Consider the following 20,523-nt stretch of genomic DNA (forward strand, 5'->3'; position numbering starts at 1 on the left):
TGTAGAAAATTAGGAATCTCCGTAGAAATTCTGAGAGCTTAGTAGACCTTCAGAATGTTTCGTAGAAATTCAGGTAACATTGAAAAAAATCAGAAGGCTGGGGTTTTTTTTTTTGTATTATAGAAAACCGATCGAGGACCTTCTCGTAATATCAGGGCACTTCTTACAAAAATGATGGATTTGAAATAGTTTAAGGGATTCCGTAAAAGTTCACGGAACTTTGTAAAAATTCAAAGAAAATCAACTGAAAAAAAACTTCATATAAATGAAGTTATTTTTGTAAAAATTTAATGCCATATAATCTTGGAAAACTTTGAAGAAGCCAAACAAAAAATCAAAGTTCAGAAACGTCCTGGTTCTGACGCGCGAGCATAAGCATGAGCATTGACGACTGGGGCTTGGCATTAGCAATCCATTCTCAATGTGCAAAATCCGGTGAATCCTTATTGTTGAGGTCAATAACGGCGTCGGCCACGTCCTTACGGTCATCGGGGAAGGAAAGGATTATTATATCGACACCCGTTGTTACTAGAAGGGTGAATTAGATCTGGATTGACATTGGAAAGTGATGCGATCATTTAAAGCCTGGTAAGCAAATGACGCGACCCTATCAACTAAGTAATGTAAAGGGGCTAGGGTTCTAACCCACGATCTTCTGCTCAGTAATCAAAAACGGTCGCTCTAAGGCCACCGTGGCCCATTACATCACAACAAATTAACAAAAGGCTATTGTGACGTCTCCGGCAGCAGTTAACAATGTTTTTCAAACTGGATCAAGCATACACACTTTCCGAAATTCCAAACTCAATATACGCACCTTATCGCAACAACCAAACTACACACTACGCGTAAAAATCATGATCAGTGATAACAAATTTATAAGCATGTCACCAAATCCAGCCATAATCGATGTCCAATGGGGGGCTTCATACATTTTTAATTGAAACTGCACAACCTCTGCACTCACTTGGTTCATAAATGACTGCAAACGACCCGGATCTCGTCCAGTTCGACGACGAAAAGATGCTACCACTTTTTCACCTGGAACATACGCCCCTTTCACACGTTGCGCTAGATTTGTAAACGTTCCAAAGTATTTACCCATTCACACAGTACTACCAAACAATCAATACGAAACTGACGATTTATGCTGAGAAGGGGAACAAAAGGTCGAATGGACAAAAGGTCGAATGATGGGAAGCGGTACAAAAGGTCGAATGATGAAAAGGGGAACAATAGGTCAAAAGGAAAAATCTAGATAGAGCTGGAATTTGGGCGTAACAGCTTTTGTAAACAATGACTTATTTCGATTATTTCTAAAAATTCATGGCTCGCCAACGCAAATCAACATCACTATCGGGTAGGAGAAGACTTCCCCTACCCGAAGATTATATTGGTCTAGAGAAGTCATTGTTTACAAAAGCTGTTACGGCCTAACTTCAGCTCTAGAAATGGCTAGATCTATGGCTAATGGCTAGCTCTATCTAGAAATGGTCAAAAGATTCAAAGAGGGACAAAATAAAAAGGTCGAATCGACGAAACGTCGAACGAAAAAAGGCCTAAGGTACGAAAGGTCGAATGGACAAAAAGTCAAACGATTCAAAGAGGAACAAAAGGTCGAATGGCAGTACTTTTAGTTGGGAAGTGGAAAGAACACTTGACAGACTTGAGACATCGTTACGTTAAATATTACATAACAATCATCAAAATCGATACATCTCTTGGTTATATGAAAGACCGATCAGTGATGAAAAGAAGGAAAAATATTATTAATGCAATCCTAGCTTTCACTGTCAGTGTAACTAGAACACTTCTATTTTCTTAAGATATCTGTGTGTATTATTATATTGCTTTCCCTCTTTGTACCCTTCGACTGTCCCTCTTTGGACCATTCGAATTTTGGTCCACCCTTCTAATTATTTGACCTTTTGTCCATTCGACCTTTTGTTAATTCGACCTTTTGTCACCATTTATCAATTAGTCTATTTGACTTTCTGCTCCTCTTCGCATCATTCGACCTTTTGTCCATTTCGACCATTTCTAGATAGAGCTGGAATTAGGGCGTAACAGCTTTTGTAACCAATAACTTCTTTCGAAGAATTCTAGAAAACCAAGGCTCGCCCACACAAATCAAGATCACCATCGGATAGGGGAAGGCTTCCTCTATCTAATGGTTACGTTGGTTTGCATGGGCGTACCTTGAATTCCTAGAAATCGTCGAGAGAAGTCATTGTTTACAAAAGCTGTTACTCCCTAATTCCAGCTCTATCTAGATTTGTCCAATTTTGCAACAAAAAAAAAACAATTGAAGTTTCAGAATTTATGTTGTTACCGAAGATAAATCCACTCCAAAATCATAATGTTCAAAGAGTAAAAGTGAATAACAAGGAAGATAAAATTGGTTGTACTTTAAAATCTTTGAAACTCTTTTTAGGTATTTCCAGCTTTTTCGCGGTGGTAGACACCCTGCATATGCACTTACTTTTTCGCACGCAAACAGCACCGGCGCGGTGGCCAGTCCCAGCTTCAGATCGGCTGCCGCCGGTTTACCCATGGCCTCTGAGCTGGACACGAAATCGAGCAGATCGTCCACGAACTGGAAGGCCAGACCCAGATTCCGACCGTACTGGAAGCTCAGCTCGACCATCTGTTCGTCCGCACCGGACAGGACTGCCACCTAAAACACCCAAGAAGAAGAAAATTAGCAAACATTCGAAGTTCAAGGTCAACACAAAAAAAATACCAACCGCTTTTAAACTATTCGCTATCAGGGACGCCGTTTTCCTGTACGTCTTGGTGAAGTAGTGAGCGAATCGTTCGTTTTCGGTTTCCTTGGAGCCTAGCTGCATGAATTCTCCCTGCACTAAATCTGTCAGTACCTGTGGTTCGGTGGGAAGAAAAGAAATCTCGTTTAGTACACATAACCTCTTCAGATCCTAGAACTAATAGAATTGAGCAGCGAGTCGAGTGCTGTGTGATCTCAATGTCAACAATCATAAGAGACCAGATACACGAGACTCTTGACGGACACTTGCGAGTCGATTAACATGTCATGGGGCTCGGTTTCATGCCTCCGGGGTCCCACTTGACATCCAGCATCACTGTCAAGTGGGCGGCACTCTAGTACTGCCGTAACAAGCACCTTTATCGAAAGTCAAGATTGCAAAATACGATTACACCTACCACTACTGTTTAGACAAACACACGCGGTAAGAATGTTTAAAAATAAACCATCGCAAAATCCAGCAATGCACCACACCCGGCCGCCATCTGCTGGTATGTGCGCACTTGTCATTTTTGCCGCGGCACCCGGCGATGATCGGCTCGTTCGATTGTAGATTACATATTTTTGCAAACGAAGATGACACAATCCTTTGGCCGCACCGGCTGGTGTGGCACGCTGCAGCAGCGATCGGAATGCGAAAGGAGCTTCTCTTTTGTTTGGCGAAGTAGGCGTGGAGCTAATAACCGCGGCAATTACCGCCGACTGCGCTTTCCGCGTGTTTGACATGACACTACAGAGACGGCAGTACTAGATTGGCAGCGGCTGTGTCATCGATCATTGGCGCGTCTACTCCAAATTATGATTTTGTTTGTGGACTCTCTCATTCGCCGGTGCCATTGCACTAATGCACGCTAATTGCAACGTTCGTGCAGCCTACGAAAATTACCAAGCTCAAAAAGCAATTGGCAGCTAATGTAAATAAATTAACCCAATGAAAGGAATAGCACTCTTCTGTCGAGAGCGCACCTACTACACTGCCACCAAGTGCCAATCAACAGCGGCAGCAACAACAACGAAATTTGTTGAAATATGCCCATTGAAGCGAATTGTTTCGAAAACAAATAGTTGGTTGGTGGAAAAACGGTATCAAAACAGGGGCACTTCTCGAACAGAAAAGTCTTCATTTAAGTCTGTTCCAATCGAACTGTCAAAATATACTGTTCTGCTCGATTGGAACAACGTTTCTCAGTTTTCTGGTTTCAGTTGTCCATGCGATCCCGAATTTCGATCCCGGATCGAAGCAGGCCCATTTAAAAATTTCGATCACCGTCACCAAGCAGCATTCTAGCCGCTCTCACGGGTCCAAGACCGCAGCACCTTGAAGTGCTTATTATTTATCACTTAATCCCATCACCGATCCATAACGAACGATTATTGCATTTGCGGAGTTTGCACCCTTGAATTTCCACTCGCTCGGTTTTCTGAAGCCGCCGCCGCCGCCGCAACGCTTGCTGCTGCTGGATGGGAAAGTCTCGTGCTGTAGGACTGTGTGTCAAAATCCATTCAGCGTCCCCCATCGGGTGTAACAGCAAAAACAACAACAACAGCAGCAGCAGCAAAAAGTCCCACGCGCCTTTGTGGAACAAGAACCTGTCGTCGGCAACCGAAGAGCGTCTTAGAAAATTGTTACATTCAAATGTTAAGTAACTCATCACGCGCGAGCGCCTCTCCACCAGAGTGCATATGACGGTGGTGACAGAAGGGGACTTGAGCGCAGCAAGCGACGAACCGATCGATGTGCACGCTCTTCCGAATCTACCCAGTGGCTGGGTAGATGGCACCCATTCTTGGTATCCAGTAAGGAGTTGTCAACATCTGGGTAAACTAGTTTTGTTCTGATGAGTAGAATCTACCCAGAATGGAAGGGAGATTTTTGCGCTGCCAGTGACAGTTTTCATGCTCAACAAATACAATTCTGATGCTAAACACTTTACAGCTACGGAACTGTTAGGATGACGAATGGTACCAGCAGCTGTAGTTAGTAAGCATACTGTTAGTCTCTGAATTTAGGCCGGCGCCTGTGGTGTAGTAAGCGTGACTGCTTTCTCATCCCCAATGGGTCTGGGTTCAATCCCAGCCGAGGTCGGTGGGATTTTTCTGAAGCATAAAAATCTCTGGTCACGTCTTCCTTCGGAAGGGAAGTAACGCCGTTGGTCCCGGCGTTGGTGTGGAAGCTGCCTTCCTGCACATTCGATTACCGTCGATTGTTCCCAATTTATAGAACTCATTTGAAATCAAATCTCAATAAATGACTAGCATTTGTGTTGATATCCTTTTTTGGGGATTGCAATGTCCCATTCCATAGTAATTCATATTCCGAATAATTACCTCATCAACAAGTTAGAGGTGCTAGTCGGGTGAGGTTATATTTGATAGAGCTACTGCAGCGGTCATATAAGCTAATTTCTATTAAAATGGGTACATTTTACCCAGTTATCAAATGTCAACATCTGAGTAACCACTGCTGAGATTTGCCATTGTCACTGACAGACTTTCGCGCAATATTGACAAAATTGTTTTTCACATAGTCACTGACAGACTTGATCCTCAAAAAAAAACCTTCATCAAAATCTCATTCATTTTTTCGTCAATGACAAAGATTCATTCTGTGTTAAATTATTGCTAACCAAGCAGTTCATTTTAACGGTTCCATGTAGTTGTTTTGCTCAGCTCATTAAATTTCGTTACAAATTTAGTTAATAAAACAAATCTACGTAACATGTCCGTCAGTGACAGCATTGTCACTGACAGCATTGTTACTTACAGCATTATTACTTACAGCATTGTTACTTGCAGCATTGTCACTTACAGCATTTTCACTGACAGTATTGTCACTAACAATTGACATGGTTTGCCTTGACGATGACTGTTAGCGCAAATGAGTGTTGATCAGTAGAATTGTGTATATCACAGTGTATTGACGAGGTTTTGCAGCACTGTGAGTAACCGTTATCCAATTTTTATCGCAAGCACGTTTACCCATTTTTGAGTAGGTTCAATTTTGACAGAACTGGGCAGACGCTACCCATTTCTGGGTAGTTTTCAAGACGCGTGCATGGCTGTGTGACGTGATGGATTGCAGGGTCGCTCCCACTTTGTTTACGGTTATTGAGAACCATCGGTGGTTTTATGTTGCTTCCCGGTGTGACATTTGCACACACTTTAAGCTAAATGTTTCGCTAGTAAGTCGGACAAGGTGGTGGTGCTCGGATGTGGTAATTAAGTAGATGCAAAGCAAAACGGTGTTTCATCATACAATCAAATTAATAATTTAAATGTTGCCAATGTTAGATGAAATTTGGATTGCTAGAATTTCATGGCCACGCATTCACACACCACGAATGACAAAACAGGTTCTATCACTCTCAAATGAAACTTCGATTCAGGGTTGCTGGTATCATTTGTCAATGACAGAGCACTCACGACATTGATTCTCTTGATTTTTTAAATCAAAATTTCGTCATTTCATCCGATGATAGAGCAACAGAGTCGTCCTAGTGCTTTTGATTGATGTTTTAGATGTTTGATATCTTAGGTATAGTAATTTTGCTCAAAAAGTCCCTTCCGTTGTAAAATTAGGGAGGTAATCTAATTTATTTACATTTAAAAACTAGAATTTTTATACAGTATCCCCCCGCTAATCCGAAAAATTTGTGGTCGGATCAGCGGGGTTGAGCCCATAATCCGACAGTACGAAGTCGGATTATCGAGTCGTCGGATTAATGAGAGCCGGATTAGCGGGGGATACTGTATTTGAAAATACAGTATGGGCCCGATTTTCGCTTGGTCTGATTTTATCACAGTCAGATTTTGGCATGTACACTTGACGGAATTCATCTTTGATGTAAAGGATGAGACGTAAACAAACATGTTATGTTTCGTCAGAGCTGTTATTAGGTGATTGGCAAGCTATCCCGATGATTCTGATTGGAGGCTGTATTTTGATGAGAAATCAAATGTCTAGCATGCTATTGTCAAAGGTTGGGAACGAGTGGGTATGGCTAAGTTCCAACATAGATTTGCCAATTGATTCGTTCGGCAAGAGAGTTGTCCTAGCCTGTTTTTCTGGTTTTAGACGCTTGATGTTTTGTACTTGAAAGTTCATGTGCTCATGATTTGCCTGAAGAATTTTTGAACTAGTTTGGAAATAACCCGGAAAAGTCTTGGAAACACCTTTGGTTCAACAGTAGTGCAGCAGAACAGTAAGTGTACAAAATTATAAAAACTGGCTGAGATCTTCCCTTTATTTTCATTTAGGGTAGAGAACTACTTCGGCCAAATCGCCCATTTCGGGCCTATCGAGCAGAGAACTTCAAATAAATCCATGATTTCAGAGTTAACATGTCAATTATGCGTTTGGTACGATACTTTAGTTAATAAGTCAATGAGAACGCGTGATATGAAGTTTTGCACCCATAATTCCCAAAAACAAAAGAAGCGCTCCGACCGAATCAATATTTATCTTTATCCGATAGGCCGAAGTGAATTCATTGGTGTTTCAATGGCGTTTCAATGCGTTAGACCGAGTTTAGAATCCGTAGGCCGAGTTTGGCGTCAAGAAGTAGTGTTAGACTTTTGACAATATCTCAACGATTGGTTTCTTTTTATCAAATCTTACGCTACGTACGGAAAGGTAAATAAATTTGGAAGCCATCAGTAATAATAACATTTCGTTTGGTGCTAAACTGCGCTAGATTAAGAAAGACTAAGTGTGGGTTGTGATTAATAGGCCGGAAATGGGGTAGTTAACCCTATATGTTCTTATATTTTTTAATATATTTTTATTCTGTTACCTTCTGCTGAAATCTAGTTCTCACCTGTTCGTGTTCAGCGTTGGAAAATGTTGCGAGGTTTTATGAAGCACACAAAAGGAAAAGTTGGCGAGTCATTGGCCTTTATTAACGATGTCACTTCGCGGTGAAGTGACAATTTGTCACTCACGATGAAGTGATTCGCATTTGATTTACACGGCAATCACTTCACTTCGTTTTCACCGTGAAATGACACCCGTAATAAGGGCCATTGTGAGTTTTAGCGATTTATCCTGTAGATTAATTAGAGAACCGCTTTTTCTCAAGGGAAGATAGAACTAGGATTTCTTCCTCCACTTCCTTTCTCCTACGGTATTTTATTCCATTTTTCTCTTTTCAAGTCCCAACCAGTCGAGGAAAATTGAGCATCACTTAACTTGTTTAGATTAGATGCTCCCAACAACCAATCATTTATAAATAACAATACAGCGAAACGTACGGTACGAGATGTCCACATTTCATATATTTATTGGATTCTGAAGCATCCCCAACAAACATTGCAAGCAACATTAGAGCTTATTCAGGCAAAAATATGCTTCTTCAGCTAAAAAATTGCTTATTCAGCGTTTAATCAGCACAAATTGTTTGTTGGGTCGTGTTTCAATCTTTGATTTTAAAAGGCCCGATGTATCTGAATCAGGGGACTGGCAACCCCATATCAATCTTATACGTTTGACAGTAGGCAAGATCACGGGCCTTATTTAAATACGGCCCGCCTAACGTATACATGAAGAAAAGGGACGCAAAATCGTGTTGTAAGCAGAAAGACAAGAGCACATGAAAGCATCAAAAACATGGCCGCCAGCCAGGCCCCTGTTCTGAATCATCTTGCCCCTTAAATGCTGCACAGTAGGCCTGGCCGTTTTGATATATTTTGTACATCTCTGATGTTCAAAATATACCGAATAGACAAGAAAAAGGATGGAGATATATCTATCATTTTCCAGGATGCTTTCATAAACTGGCTGTGTTGGTGTTAGATTAGATTAGATTAGATTAGATTAGATTAGATTAGATTAGAGACGTAACCGTGACCGGTGTACCAATTTCATTGGCGCACAGTGGCACGAATATGAATAAAGACGGTCAAAAATATTTTCTACCCTTTTTCGACGTTTTAGAGACTGGGTGTCTTGGGAGAAGTTGCTCAAAATTATAACTCGCATCTTTTGAAATACACACCTGAATAATCTTTAAGCTAGTATTACACATCCAAATTCTAACTTTATCCAGTTACGAGATAATGGTTCCATGTCTTGGACAAAGTTGCAGAGCAGTTGATTTCATGAACATTTGCTAAAGACACCAAATTTCTACATCATAAGTCTGTAGAGCTATAATAGATTTTCTTTTAAGACTACCTTAATATTCGTTTTTTAAGTTAATTAGTGCTTTTTTCAAATTTGATCAATTTATCATGTTCTAAGAAATTGTTGGCATCATTAAAATATACAACTTTGCTGAATACACCAATGCTCTTCATTGACATCAATGTGATATACAGCCCATCAAGCGTTTTTGTGACGTCATATTCAACGGCTCGAAAAGAGGGTGGGCGGGCCCTGGCGGGGTCTAAAACTGGTTGTATTTTGAAGATTACCTTATAAAATAGTACTTCTGAAAATTTCAGCGTTGGGTACTGAGGGGTACCTAGCCAAATCTCGATTCGAAAATGTCAATATTATATACAGCCCATCGGACGGTTTTGTGACGCCATATTGAACGGCCCGAAAATATGGGAGGCGGCCCCTGGCAGGGTTTAAAACCGATTGAATTTCGAAGATTACATTATAAAATAGTACTCCTGAAAAGTTCAGTGCTGGGTTTCCAGGGTCATCTAGTCAAATCTCGAGTCGAAATAGTCAATGTTATATGTACCCCATCATGCGTTTTTGTGACGTCATATTCAATGGCTCGAAAATAGGGTTGGCGGGCCCTGATGTAGTCGAAAACTGATTTTATTTGGAAGATCACCTTATAAAATAGTACTCCTGAAAATTTGAGCGTTGGGTACCGAGGGGTACCTAGTCAAATCTCGTTTATATATATTTAGTACAAGTTATAAACCAATGTGTGCTACGAGTGTGCTACTTACTCATGATAAAATTTACAACTATATAAAAAATGCATTATCTTGAAATATAATCAATGGGTTTGTTCATCAACTGTATATTCTGAACTTTGATATTTTGAGTATGCCAATATTGAAAAAAATATGTTTTAATTACTCCTTACCTGACTATCTTCGATAATATTTCCGTGAATCTTCTCCGCCCACACTTTGAACAATTCCATCCGACAAAGATTGAATGAATTAATTTTGAACCACAACTTCAATACAAGTTGTTCGTGAAAAAAATCACACCTAGATAATTAAATAAACCCTATCGCTCTTTGCTATCGCCAAAACGTCAAGCACAAAATAGTCATCTGCAGCAGCGTTCAGCGATGTGCACGCGGGAATTTCAAACATCTGTTGTGAAGTCACGTTCTATGTTCTGAAAAGAGGGTGGGGTGGGTAGGTCCAAAGTTGGAACCGTAGTCAGAATTTTATCATTTAATCTAGTTTTATTGAAAGTTATACCGATAGGTATTGCGAATATTTTAGTCCATATTGTATATAATAAAGGGCAAGGAATATACCAATATTATTAGCTTGCATTATAATATTTGCAACTATCAACATATGAGTATCAATATTGCAATGAATGTACATATCAATGTAGGTACACTGAATAACAAACAAATTAAGAACAAACCCATTAAATACATCTCCAGATTAAGCTTAATAATTTAAATAATTTGCAAGTTCAAACACGTGTAGGTTAAAATCATTGATTCATAACTCAATACCCAACGCTGAACTTTTCAGGAGCACTATTTTATAATGTTATCTTCGATATTCAATCGGTTTTAATCCCTGCCAGGGGCCGCCTCCCATCTTTTCGGGCCGTTCAATATGGCGTCACAAAACCGTCCGATGTGCTGTATATAATATTGACATTTTCGAATCGAAATTTGACTAGGTACCCCTCAGTACCCAACGCTGAAATTTTCAGAAGTACTATTTTATAAGGTAATCTTCAAAATACAACCAGTTTTAGACCCCGCCAGGGCCCGCCCACCCTCTTTTCGAGCCGTTGAATATGACGTCACAAAAACGCTTGATGGGCTGTATATCACATAGATGTCAATGAAAAGCATTGGTGTATTCAGCAAAGTTGTATATTTTAATGATGCCAACAATTTTTTAGAACACGATAAATTGATCAAATTTGAAAAAAGCACTAATTAACTCAAAAAACCAATATTAAGGTAGTCTTAAAAGAAAATCTATTATAGCTCTACAGACTTATGATGTAGAAATTTGGTGTCTTTAGCAAATGTTCATGAAATCAACTGCTCTGCAACTTTGTCCAAGACATGGAACCATTATCTCGTAACTGGAAAAAGTTAGAATTTGGATGTGTAATACTAGCTTAAAGATTATTCAGGTGTGTATTTCAAAAGATGCGAGATATAATTTTGAGCAACTTCTCCCAAGACAGCCAGTCTCTAAAACGTCGAAAAAGGGTAGAAAATATTTTTGACCGTCTTTATTCATATTCGTGCCACTGTGTGGCGCCAGCCGTGAACTCAAGAACCTGCAAGAAGCAGTCGACTACGAACAGGTTATGAAGGAATTCGTAACCACGGAGACGAGCTGGACCTTCAACCCACCTCTGGCTCCCCATATGGGTAGCAGTTGGGAGCGGCTAGTCCGGAGCCTGAAGAAAAATCTGATGGCCATCTGCTCTTCAAGGAAGCCATCCGAAGAAGTGCTGATGAGACCAATCACGCAAGTTGAGAGCACGCTGAACTCCCGACCACTCACTCACGTGCCTATCGATGACGAGTCGTCACACCGAACCACTTTCTTCTGGGGTCGTCCGATGGCTCGAAACCGTTTACCTCGCTGGATGACAGTGGCGCCCTTCTCAGACAAAACTGGCGTACGTCACAAGCGCTGGTCAATCAGTTTTGGAAGCGCTGGCTATCGGACTTTGTCCCGGACATTACAAGATGGACGAAATGGTTCGTCGACTCGAAGCCGATTGACCGAGGCGACGTGGTGATCATCGTGGACTCCAACCTGCCCCGGAATTCTTGGCCGAAAGGTAGAGTCATCGCAACGCAACCAGGCAAAAATGGTCGAATCAGGTCAGCTACAGTAAGGACATCGACTGGCATATACGATCGCCCTGTGACCAAACTGGCGGTCCTGGATGTTCGACGCGGAGAAGAGCAACCCGACCAGACGTCAGGCTTACCTGGGGGGAGTGTTGGCCATCCCTAGTTGGCTGCGCATCTCCACAATCCAGCAGGCCCCTCGTTTGATCGAGCGAAGGCAACCCTGAAATGCGATCGCATGTGACGGATAACTGACAATGAGATCGGGGTAAGTGTCAGATAACTAAAAACAAAGGCCATATAGCCAAGTAAATCTAAAAGGCCGTGCGTTATACGATTTGTGCTAAATACTAAATTATGTACAGTTTTCCATAAAAGGGATTAATATTAAATAATAGTTTACACTTACATTACTACCTAATCTAGTGAGTATAATTAAATTAAATTGAACCTATACTATCCTAAACCTGAATTAATAGCTTCTAGGGTACTACTGCTAAATAGAACTACTATCTAACTTAAAAACTAGGCTACAGTCCTACAGAATTGGAATCGCGGTAAGAAAATAAATAAAAGAGAATTTCTTCTATATCTAAACAATACAAACATTACAGCTTGTCGCATCCTACTCTCAAAAACAGCTAAAATCAAACAACTACAGAAAGGGTACTTAACGAGTGTAAAGTGAAACACTTATTACAACCCAAATTTATAGCTATAGCTTACACCGATAACGATCGCATACATGCAAATAAAATTATTATAGAAACACACTTATAGATATATACAAAACACATTAGAACTTAAAGTATGTAACCTATTTACAGGAAAATTATAATATCTCTACGAATTCCTATATTCCGTGCGACACAGCTCACTCGGGGCGATAGAACGAGCAAATTGTTGGCAAGCTGCTTCACGAAGTTAAGCCAAAGGTGATACACGTGTGTTAGTGAAATATTTTTTGTTATATCTTTTCTCGATTTAGATCAAGCTACATATGTCCTCATCCGTGAATATTGCAACAAAGCAGGCAAGCAATGTATCATTATCCTTTTACCACTCTGATCGAGCTATGTGACAGAGCGAGTTTGTCATTGTAGTCGTAGTAACCGTTTTGTCTGTATCGTTGGTTACTTTATGTGTTTGGATTTCTGGTTTTCTATGTAATTATAGCTGATATGGCAATAACGGAATTGCATCCTCGGGCGGTCAATAATTCTTAAGGGCCACCCACAATAGTCCGTCACCGTCACCGTCACCGTCACCGTCAGCGTCAACTGACAGCTTGGTTTGAGCCAACGCTATTCAGTTTAGCAACCCGCAAAGATGCGTTGCGCTCACTGCGCGCCAGTACTAAAACGCTGACGCTGTGCTAACTTTGAAAAATTTCAAAATTGACGCAGCGTCATGTTGCTGTTTTGTCACATCAGCGTAATCAGAAGCGTATTTTGGGCCGTGTTGCTTTGAACACATCATGGAAAACATTTTTTTTTTTTTGTTTATTAATTTATTTGATAAGGCTCAACCGAATTAACTTAACAGAGCCGAGGATTCTTGGTCACTATACAATACATCTTAAAGCTATAGTCAAAAGGTACAACACAATAAACACTTTATCTTCCGCTATCCAAAGAGCCTGCTCCATCAGAACTGGAGCCGCTTCCAGTAGTTTCATTGTATGGCAAATTGTTGTACGCCAACGAGGGTCAGAGCGCGTCCATTGCAGCAATGGACGCAAAATGTGGTCAGCACTCACACACTCATCACGAAACGGTTGCTTTCCAAAGTCGACGACGCATCGACCGAAAGAACTGCTGATGAAGAACAATGAGGAGGACCACACAATGGTTGCTGCCGAGTAAACAGACGATCGCGTTGCACACATCGAGAGTGGCCTGCTTTTGTCGACAGCCGAGTGAACACTGATCATGGAAAACATTGTTAGTAGGAATTTGCATTTGTAAGAAGGGCCAACCCCAATTTCCAAACAAATGTCAGTGATTTTTTTTTTTCAATAAAGGGTGTCCACGATGAAATTGCCACACACAAAATTGATTCGCAAAATTCGAGTTTTCATCCGATTGCCATCAAATTTTCAGGGATTGAGAAATAACTATTAAACTTCATTTTACCATTTTACTCGTATTTTATTTACAGTCCATACGCAAATGCCCGCACCTTGGCCTTAACCCCGGCCATAAGATTCTGCACAACCTGTGAATCAACCGTTTTTTGCATGTAAACCCATACTTTCTTCAGTTCCTCGACTGTCTTCACTACCTTAGGTCGTTTAAGAAGGTGCTGCTTCATAATCGCCCAGTACTTCTAGATGGGGCGGAGCTCCGGAGTGTTGGGAGGGTTGAACATTTTCGGCACGAAATTGACCTTATTGTCCGCATACCACTTCAGCACGTCCTTGGAGTAGTGGCATGAGGCCAAATCCGGCCAGAAGATTGTTGGGACGTTGTGGGCCTTCAGGAGAGGAAGCAGCCGCTTCTGGAGGCACTCTTTTATGTACACCTGTCCGTTCATCGTGTCCTGGGTCACGAAAGGTGCACTCCGCTTCCCGCACGTGCAGATGGCTTGCCAAACCAGGAATTTCTTCGCAAATTTTGACATCTTCTGAGTGCGGACATGCTCCGGAACGCTGAACTTATCCTTGGCCGTGAAAAACAGGTTGCCGGGGATCTGTTTGAAGTCGGCCTTCACATATGTTTCGTCGTCCATGATGCAGCATTCAACTTTCGTCAGCATGTTGAGGTACAACTTCCTGGCACGGGTTTTGGCGGACTTGTTCTGCTTCTCGTCGCGATTAGGGGCCTTTTGTACCTTGAACTTTCGAAGCCCAGCCTTAGTTTTGGCCTTCTGGACAAAACTTCGGCTTAGGTACAGCTTCTTAGCCACATCCCTAACGGAGGCGTTCGGATTTCGGTTGAAGGCCCCAACTACGCGGTTGTGATTTTTGGTGTTGTACGGAATACTTTTTCCTTCACTTCTGGGCTTCCGATCGGTGGTCAACCGTTCCTCGAACCGCTTAATCACTCGCGACACCGTGGAATTCGCGATTCCCAACGTTTTAGCGATGGAACGATGCGAGAGATCCTTGTTCTCGTGATGAATGCGCAAGATTTTATCACGCACGAGCTGTTCTTTCGACTCCATTTCCGCGAGTTTTGATCACAGGACTTTAAAACTCGCAGGATGTAAATAATGCACTATGAACTAAATCCACCCAAATTTTCATTAAATTCTACCCAACGGTTAAAAAGTTAGAGCAATTTCATAGTGTGGCAATTTCATCGTGGACACCCTTTAAAATACAACTAGTGAAATAGCTTTGTAGACAATTTAAACTATTGCAATGTTTTTTTTAATATTCTTTAACAATATTGTGTGAATACATGTTTGGTCAACACATTTCGGTTAACGTATGCAGATCGTGTCGCATTGTTGCCTCTCTGAAGGGCCGCATAGTTAATACATCTCAGAGGATCAACTAATGTACGCCATTCACCATGTTCACTGACGTTCCCATCACCATCCCTCCTGACTCTGGACAGCCGTTGATATAAGTTGTCTTGAATTGGAGGTAGGTCAACATCTGGATATGGCCGGAGCAAGTTATTCTTAAAAGGAAATGCAGCCCCCCCAACAATGAAATACGGCATCACTTCATTTGAGCCTGGCAACTTGCCCGGTGCTTGCAAATCCAACTCGCCATTCACCAATCGCCTCTTAAATTCAGAATGTTCGGACTTATTTTTTAAATATGAAATCTTCTACCAAAACAAATGATTAAAACGAGATTATGCTGCTGTCAAAACGCAATGCGTGACGCATGATTGTGCGCAAGCACTGCGTCAATGCGTCCGCCAGCCTTTTTAGTACATGACGGATGCGTTGACGCTAACGGTGACGGTAACGGTGACGGACTATTGTGGGTGGCCCTTTATGCTCATGCTAAAAATAAACAACTTTTCTGAAGATGTTAAAATTTCACAGTAGAGTTTCGAGTTTTCTGGAAACTGTAGTTGGAGATGATTAGCGTCAAATATCAGGCTTAAAGTGGTCATTTTCTACGATAGATAAGGAAATAAAGGTATAGAGCTGATAGTTCCGTTTACTATGTAAATCGTTCACTTCACGCATGGAGTAATACAAACATTGTTAGTTAAAGTACATAACTCTAGATGGGAGCTTACCATCAATCATACTGTCATTGGTCGAAAGGTACAGTAGCAGCACCTCCCCTACCCGTGTCTCCTCGAAATCATTACGTCGAGGATGGCAGAAGCACATACAACGGTAGAGCCGCAATTTCCAAACCTATCGACTGAATGCTTACGTCAGATGGCGACTTAAGTGTGAAACAATCGATAGAACTGTTTCCGCCCATCGAAGGTACTTGAGCAAAGCGGGGATCATCTTCATTGCCAGTGGTGGCGGGGGGAGATACCCCTCGCCATCCCTGCCCAACAGGGGAGTTTGGTAAAGGAGATGATCAACCCGATTCGTGCCTTTCTCAAAATTGACCTTTCTACATACAATTTTCACACTGCCGTGCTCTAACGGAACTAGGGTATATCTCCCTAACCTCGGTCTAATATGAAGGCTTCAATTAAATGGTATGCCATATGTAATAATTGAGCTGCAGTCGACATTTAACTGTCAACATGTAAGCTTAGATATTCTTATTATTTGTATATTGATTAGGCACGACTGAAAATTGATTAATCTCACCATTTTAACGTGAAAACATTCCATGTACGTGGATGTAATGTCGGTCTACTGTACTAAAATTGGGTCCATAAATTGATGCAACTTCGTCCCATCGAAGATGAACCTCGATCTACAAAGAATCGGCATGTGATATCGCGGTTCATTTTCACTCCTTCTCATTCAACCGTCACCACATTCTTGATGTCACTCTTCTCGCGTAAGAACCGATGAGGATGAAAGAGACAGAGTTTTCTTTCTGGTTGATCTGGTTGCTTAATCACGATGCTTTTCCAATAAAAATAAAAGCCAAATAGATCATCTCACGACCACACGTATAACGAACTGTCAAGTCAAGTAATAGCAGGCCGAAGAATGCATTAGATCCTAAGTAACATTGACAAATTCCAGGGAGGCAAGTGAATTTCCATTTTGTAATTCCTGGTTTTTTCCTAGTTTTCCTGGTCAATGATTTAAAAATTTCCAGGTTTTAAAAACCATGTATTTAAAAAACAATTTTTAATAAAAAAAATAAAGTGAATCCTTGTACCATCATTCTTCGCGCAAATGCGGAATTTTACAAACCAAAATAGGTATTAAGGTTCTTGTGAATGCCGGTGAATCTTTATCTGATTGTTTGCTGTAAAGAAGGCGCCTATTTCCGTTCTATGTGCTAAAACTATAATAGCAAATCGTTTTCACTCATGTTTTTGCAAAAACATCTTTGCTTACAAGATTAATTGCGATTGACACTGAAACATTTGCGATAACCCGTAAAATGAGCGATTTTGGGGGTGTATGATGAAGAAAAGCTGAGATACGACGGACCTGCGCGGAGCCCGTATCTAATGTCTGAAATTAAGAGATATATAAGCCAGTAAATCTTAAGATTTCTGTTTTTGAAACTTCGATTTTTTTTTAACTTTATTATTGAGATTTTTAGCCAACGGATTAGTTTATCTCAATGTGAAATTGCGAAGTGTGATATGAATGAGGACTCTTTAAACAAACCTTTGCTTCTAACAATTTTACGGATTTCCTGTTTTTTTAAGTTTTCAGCAAATTTTCAACGATTAAGGATCTTATTTAGCGGAATTGTGATTAGAACTTGATTTCAAAATCATATGATTAAAATATTTCATAAACAACGCTGGTTTAATAACTCTTATTATTAAAAAGACTGACTGCTGAAGTCCATAGAAACTCCCTAGAGTTCGTAGAACTTCCCTGAAGCATTAAGGTCTTTCCTGAAGGGTTCATTAAAGTTTGTATTGCCTGAATTTCATGGGACTTCCCAGAAGTTCGAAGGACTTTTTTTAAGATCTTAGGACTTCCCTGAAGTTCGGAGTTTTTTGAAATTCATAGGAACTTATTTAATATCGTAGAAGTACCACGAAGTTCGTAGAAATTCTCAGAAGTTCATAAGACTTCCTTCAAGTTCGAAGAACTTTCTCGAAGATCTGAGGACTTCCCTGAAGTTTGAATTGAAGGACTTAACTGAATATATGAGGACCCTAAATTTAGAAGAGCTTCCCTGAAGTTCATAAGGTTTTAAATATCGAAGCGTTTTGCAAAAGTTTGTGGGTCTTTCCTTAATTTCTTGGAAATTTCCTGAAGTTTGGAGAGCTCCCATGAATTCCGTAGGACTACCTGTAGTTCAATCGACTTCTCGGAAGTTCTAGGAACTTTTTTGAGTTTGGAGAACTATGTTAAGTTCAGAGGACTTCCCAAGAGTATTGAAGACTTCTCTGAAGCATGAGCATGAGCATGAGCATGAGCATGATTGACCGCCCACGGTTGCTACTCTGTTATTGCCAGACCAGCTGTAATTACACAGAGAACCAATAGACGATGCTTGGGACTAGCAATCATCCTCAATGTGTAAAAACTGGTGATCTCAAACTAGACAATACCAGCGCCGGCCGCGCCCAAACACAGGTCAAGAAGGGAAGAGGTAGGAATGTGTTGACATGACACTCGCTTTTATAGAAGCCGAGAACACCTCTGCACTTCCACGAGGAATCACTGGGATATTGGGTAATAGGGTTGGGTTTGCAGCAGGGTTCGTTTTGGTAAACGATAAGCTGAATTGATGTCCTAACGATCGTATAACGCGAAGGAGCTTGGGATTGAACCCACGGTCTTCTGCTCAGTAAGCAAAAACGTTTGCTACTAGGCAAACGAGCTCCTTTTTTATCATCGAGTTGCTGTTATTACCATGTAGTCATATTAACAAATAAAGCGATTGACGAATCTTGAATGTGGATGGGCTTGAGATTAGACTCAGGATGTTCTGCTCAGTAAGCAAAAACGGTTGCTCTAAGGCCACCGAGCCCCTCATATCACATCATATATTGAAGACTTCTATGAAGCTCGGAAAAAGTCCATAAGTGTCATAGCATTATTTTTAAGTTTTAAGCAATGCCTAAATGTCGTAGAAGTTACATTAAATCTGTAGAAAATTCTGTAAAATTCGTAGTTATTCCCCAAGATTAAAGGACTTCCCTGAAGTTCGTAAGACTTCTCTGAAATTTGTAGAACTTATCTGAAGGTTCGGAGAGATTTCCTGACCGTCGTAGGTCATCACAGTAGTTCACAGGATTTTCCTGAAACTTGTAAGGGGCTGTTCATAAACTACGTACACAGCTTAGGGGGGGGGGGGTAGGCAATTATCCAAGGCCCGTACAAATTTATTTATTTTTGTATGGACAATTGTCTACGCAGGGGGAGGGGGGGAGGTCAAGAATAAAAAAAAAACTGTCTACGTAGTTAATGAACAGCCCCTAAGACTTTCCCAAATTTTGTAGAACTTGCATGAAGTTCGAAGGCCTTATCTGAAGTTTTTAAAAATAGAACATTTTTATTGAACATGTTGAACAGGTATTTCAAAGTAGTTACGCGTCGGCACTGCTTAAGTCTGCTATCAATTAAGCACAAATCATACATGCAATTGATTCGAGAAAAAAAATTAAAAATAAATACAAAATATATTTACTAAATTCTCAGGGTAAATTTTGTTCATCAATGTTTAGTTGTGTGAAAGATTTAGCTTGAAAAAAATGGTTAGTTTTGACCTGATTATAAAAAGAAACTTTGATATAAATAAAATTTAAAACCTATTTAAATTATACAAACAAGATTATTTTCCTGGTGGACTTATGAAATTAAATGAAAATAAATTCCCGACTTTTTCCCGGTTTTCCTGGTTTTCCTGGTTCACTTGTCACCCTGAAATTCTCTTAGTAGATTTTCTCTTTGCATCCCCACGGCCATGCATAGACACTTTCAGCTATTTTCAACACATAGTTCGATCAAATCAGCTATTATCTAGCATCTAATACGGTAAACACGGCAAGAAATTCGCAAAATCGTAAGTCGCTCATAGAATGAGTAAATGTTTAATGAAATATGATTAAATGTCACTCAACAATTAGTGAGAGTTAATCATATTTGATAAAAAATTACTCATTCTAAATGTGATCTACGCTTTTGCAAATTTGAGTGAAAGGTAATCAAATATGAGTAAGTCTCATTTGCCGTGAAGTTTGTTTTGATGGAAGGATTGACTGCAGGCTATTTCTAAACAACTCAAATTTGGGCAGGATCTACTCATATCAGTCAAAAGTAGGGTTACCGAAAATTGATCAAACAAAGTTGCAACGTTCTGATTCAGGTCGATGTTTTCCATTCGTCATCTTGTTAGTCAAAACTTTGGTTACTCAATTTGGTGTACCCTAATTTGACGAGTAGATCCTTCTCAAATTTGGGATGTTTAGAAACAGCGTGTGTACCGTGTCGGCCCCTCCTTTCACAAAGATCAATATTTTGCCTACGGGATTTTTCAGTGGAGTGGATCCGCTATGTTTCACGAAATTGAAAATTTGCTTGTGGGGTTTTCCTATAGAAGTGAACAGTTACAAAGCCGTTGTTGTGGTTGGTTTCACCAATAACAAAACAAAGTTATCAAATAAAGTTCGTAGGTCATAATTAGGAACAAGCATCAAAATTACGTCCCTAATGTTCGGTCCATACTTATAA

General features: G+C 40.5%; 1 protein-coding gene across 1 annotated transcript in view; it reads right to left on the bottom strand.

Annotated features, from left to right (window-relative positions):
• The window catches only part of qless (decaprenyl diphosphate synthase subunit 1 qless), a 236,724-nt gene that overhangs the window by 5,396 nt on the left and 210,805 nt on the right, over positions 1-20,523 (bottom strand). The window contains exons 7-8 of the mRNA XM_065222150.1: positions 2,748-2,879; positions 2,483-2,677 (exon numbers count right to left, since the gene is read on the bottom strand). Coding sequence (XP_065078222.1) covers positions 2,483-2,677; positions 2,748-2,879 — 327 coding nt within the window. The remainder of the gene's footprint in view (positions 1-2,482; positions 2,678-2,747; positions 2,880-20,523) is intronic.

Source organism: Ochlerotatus camptorhynchus, unplaced genomic scaffold, assembly GCF_037179485.1.
Source record: "Ochlerotatus camptorhynchus isolate MF236.1 unplaced genomic scaffold, CSIRO-AGI_Acam_v1.1 ptg000158l, whole genome shotgun sequence".
Classification (NCBI taxonomy): Eukaryota; Metazoa; Arthropoda; class Insecta; order Diptera; family Culicidae; genus Ochlerotatus; species Ochlerotatus camptorhynchus.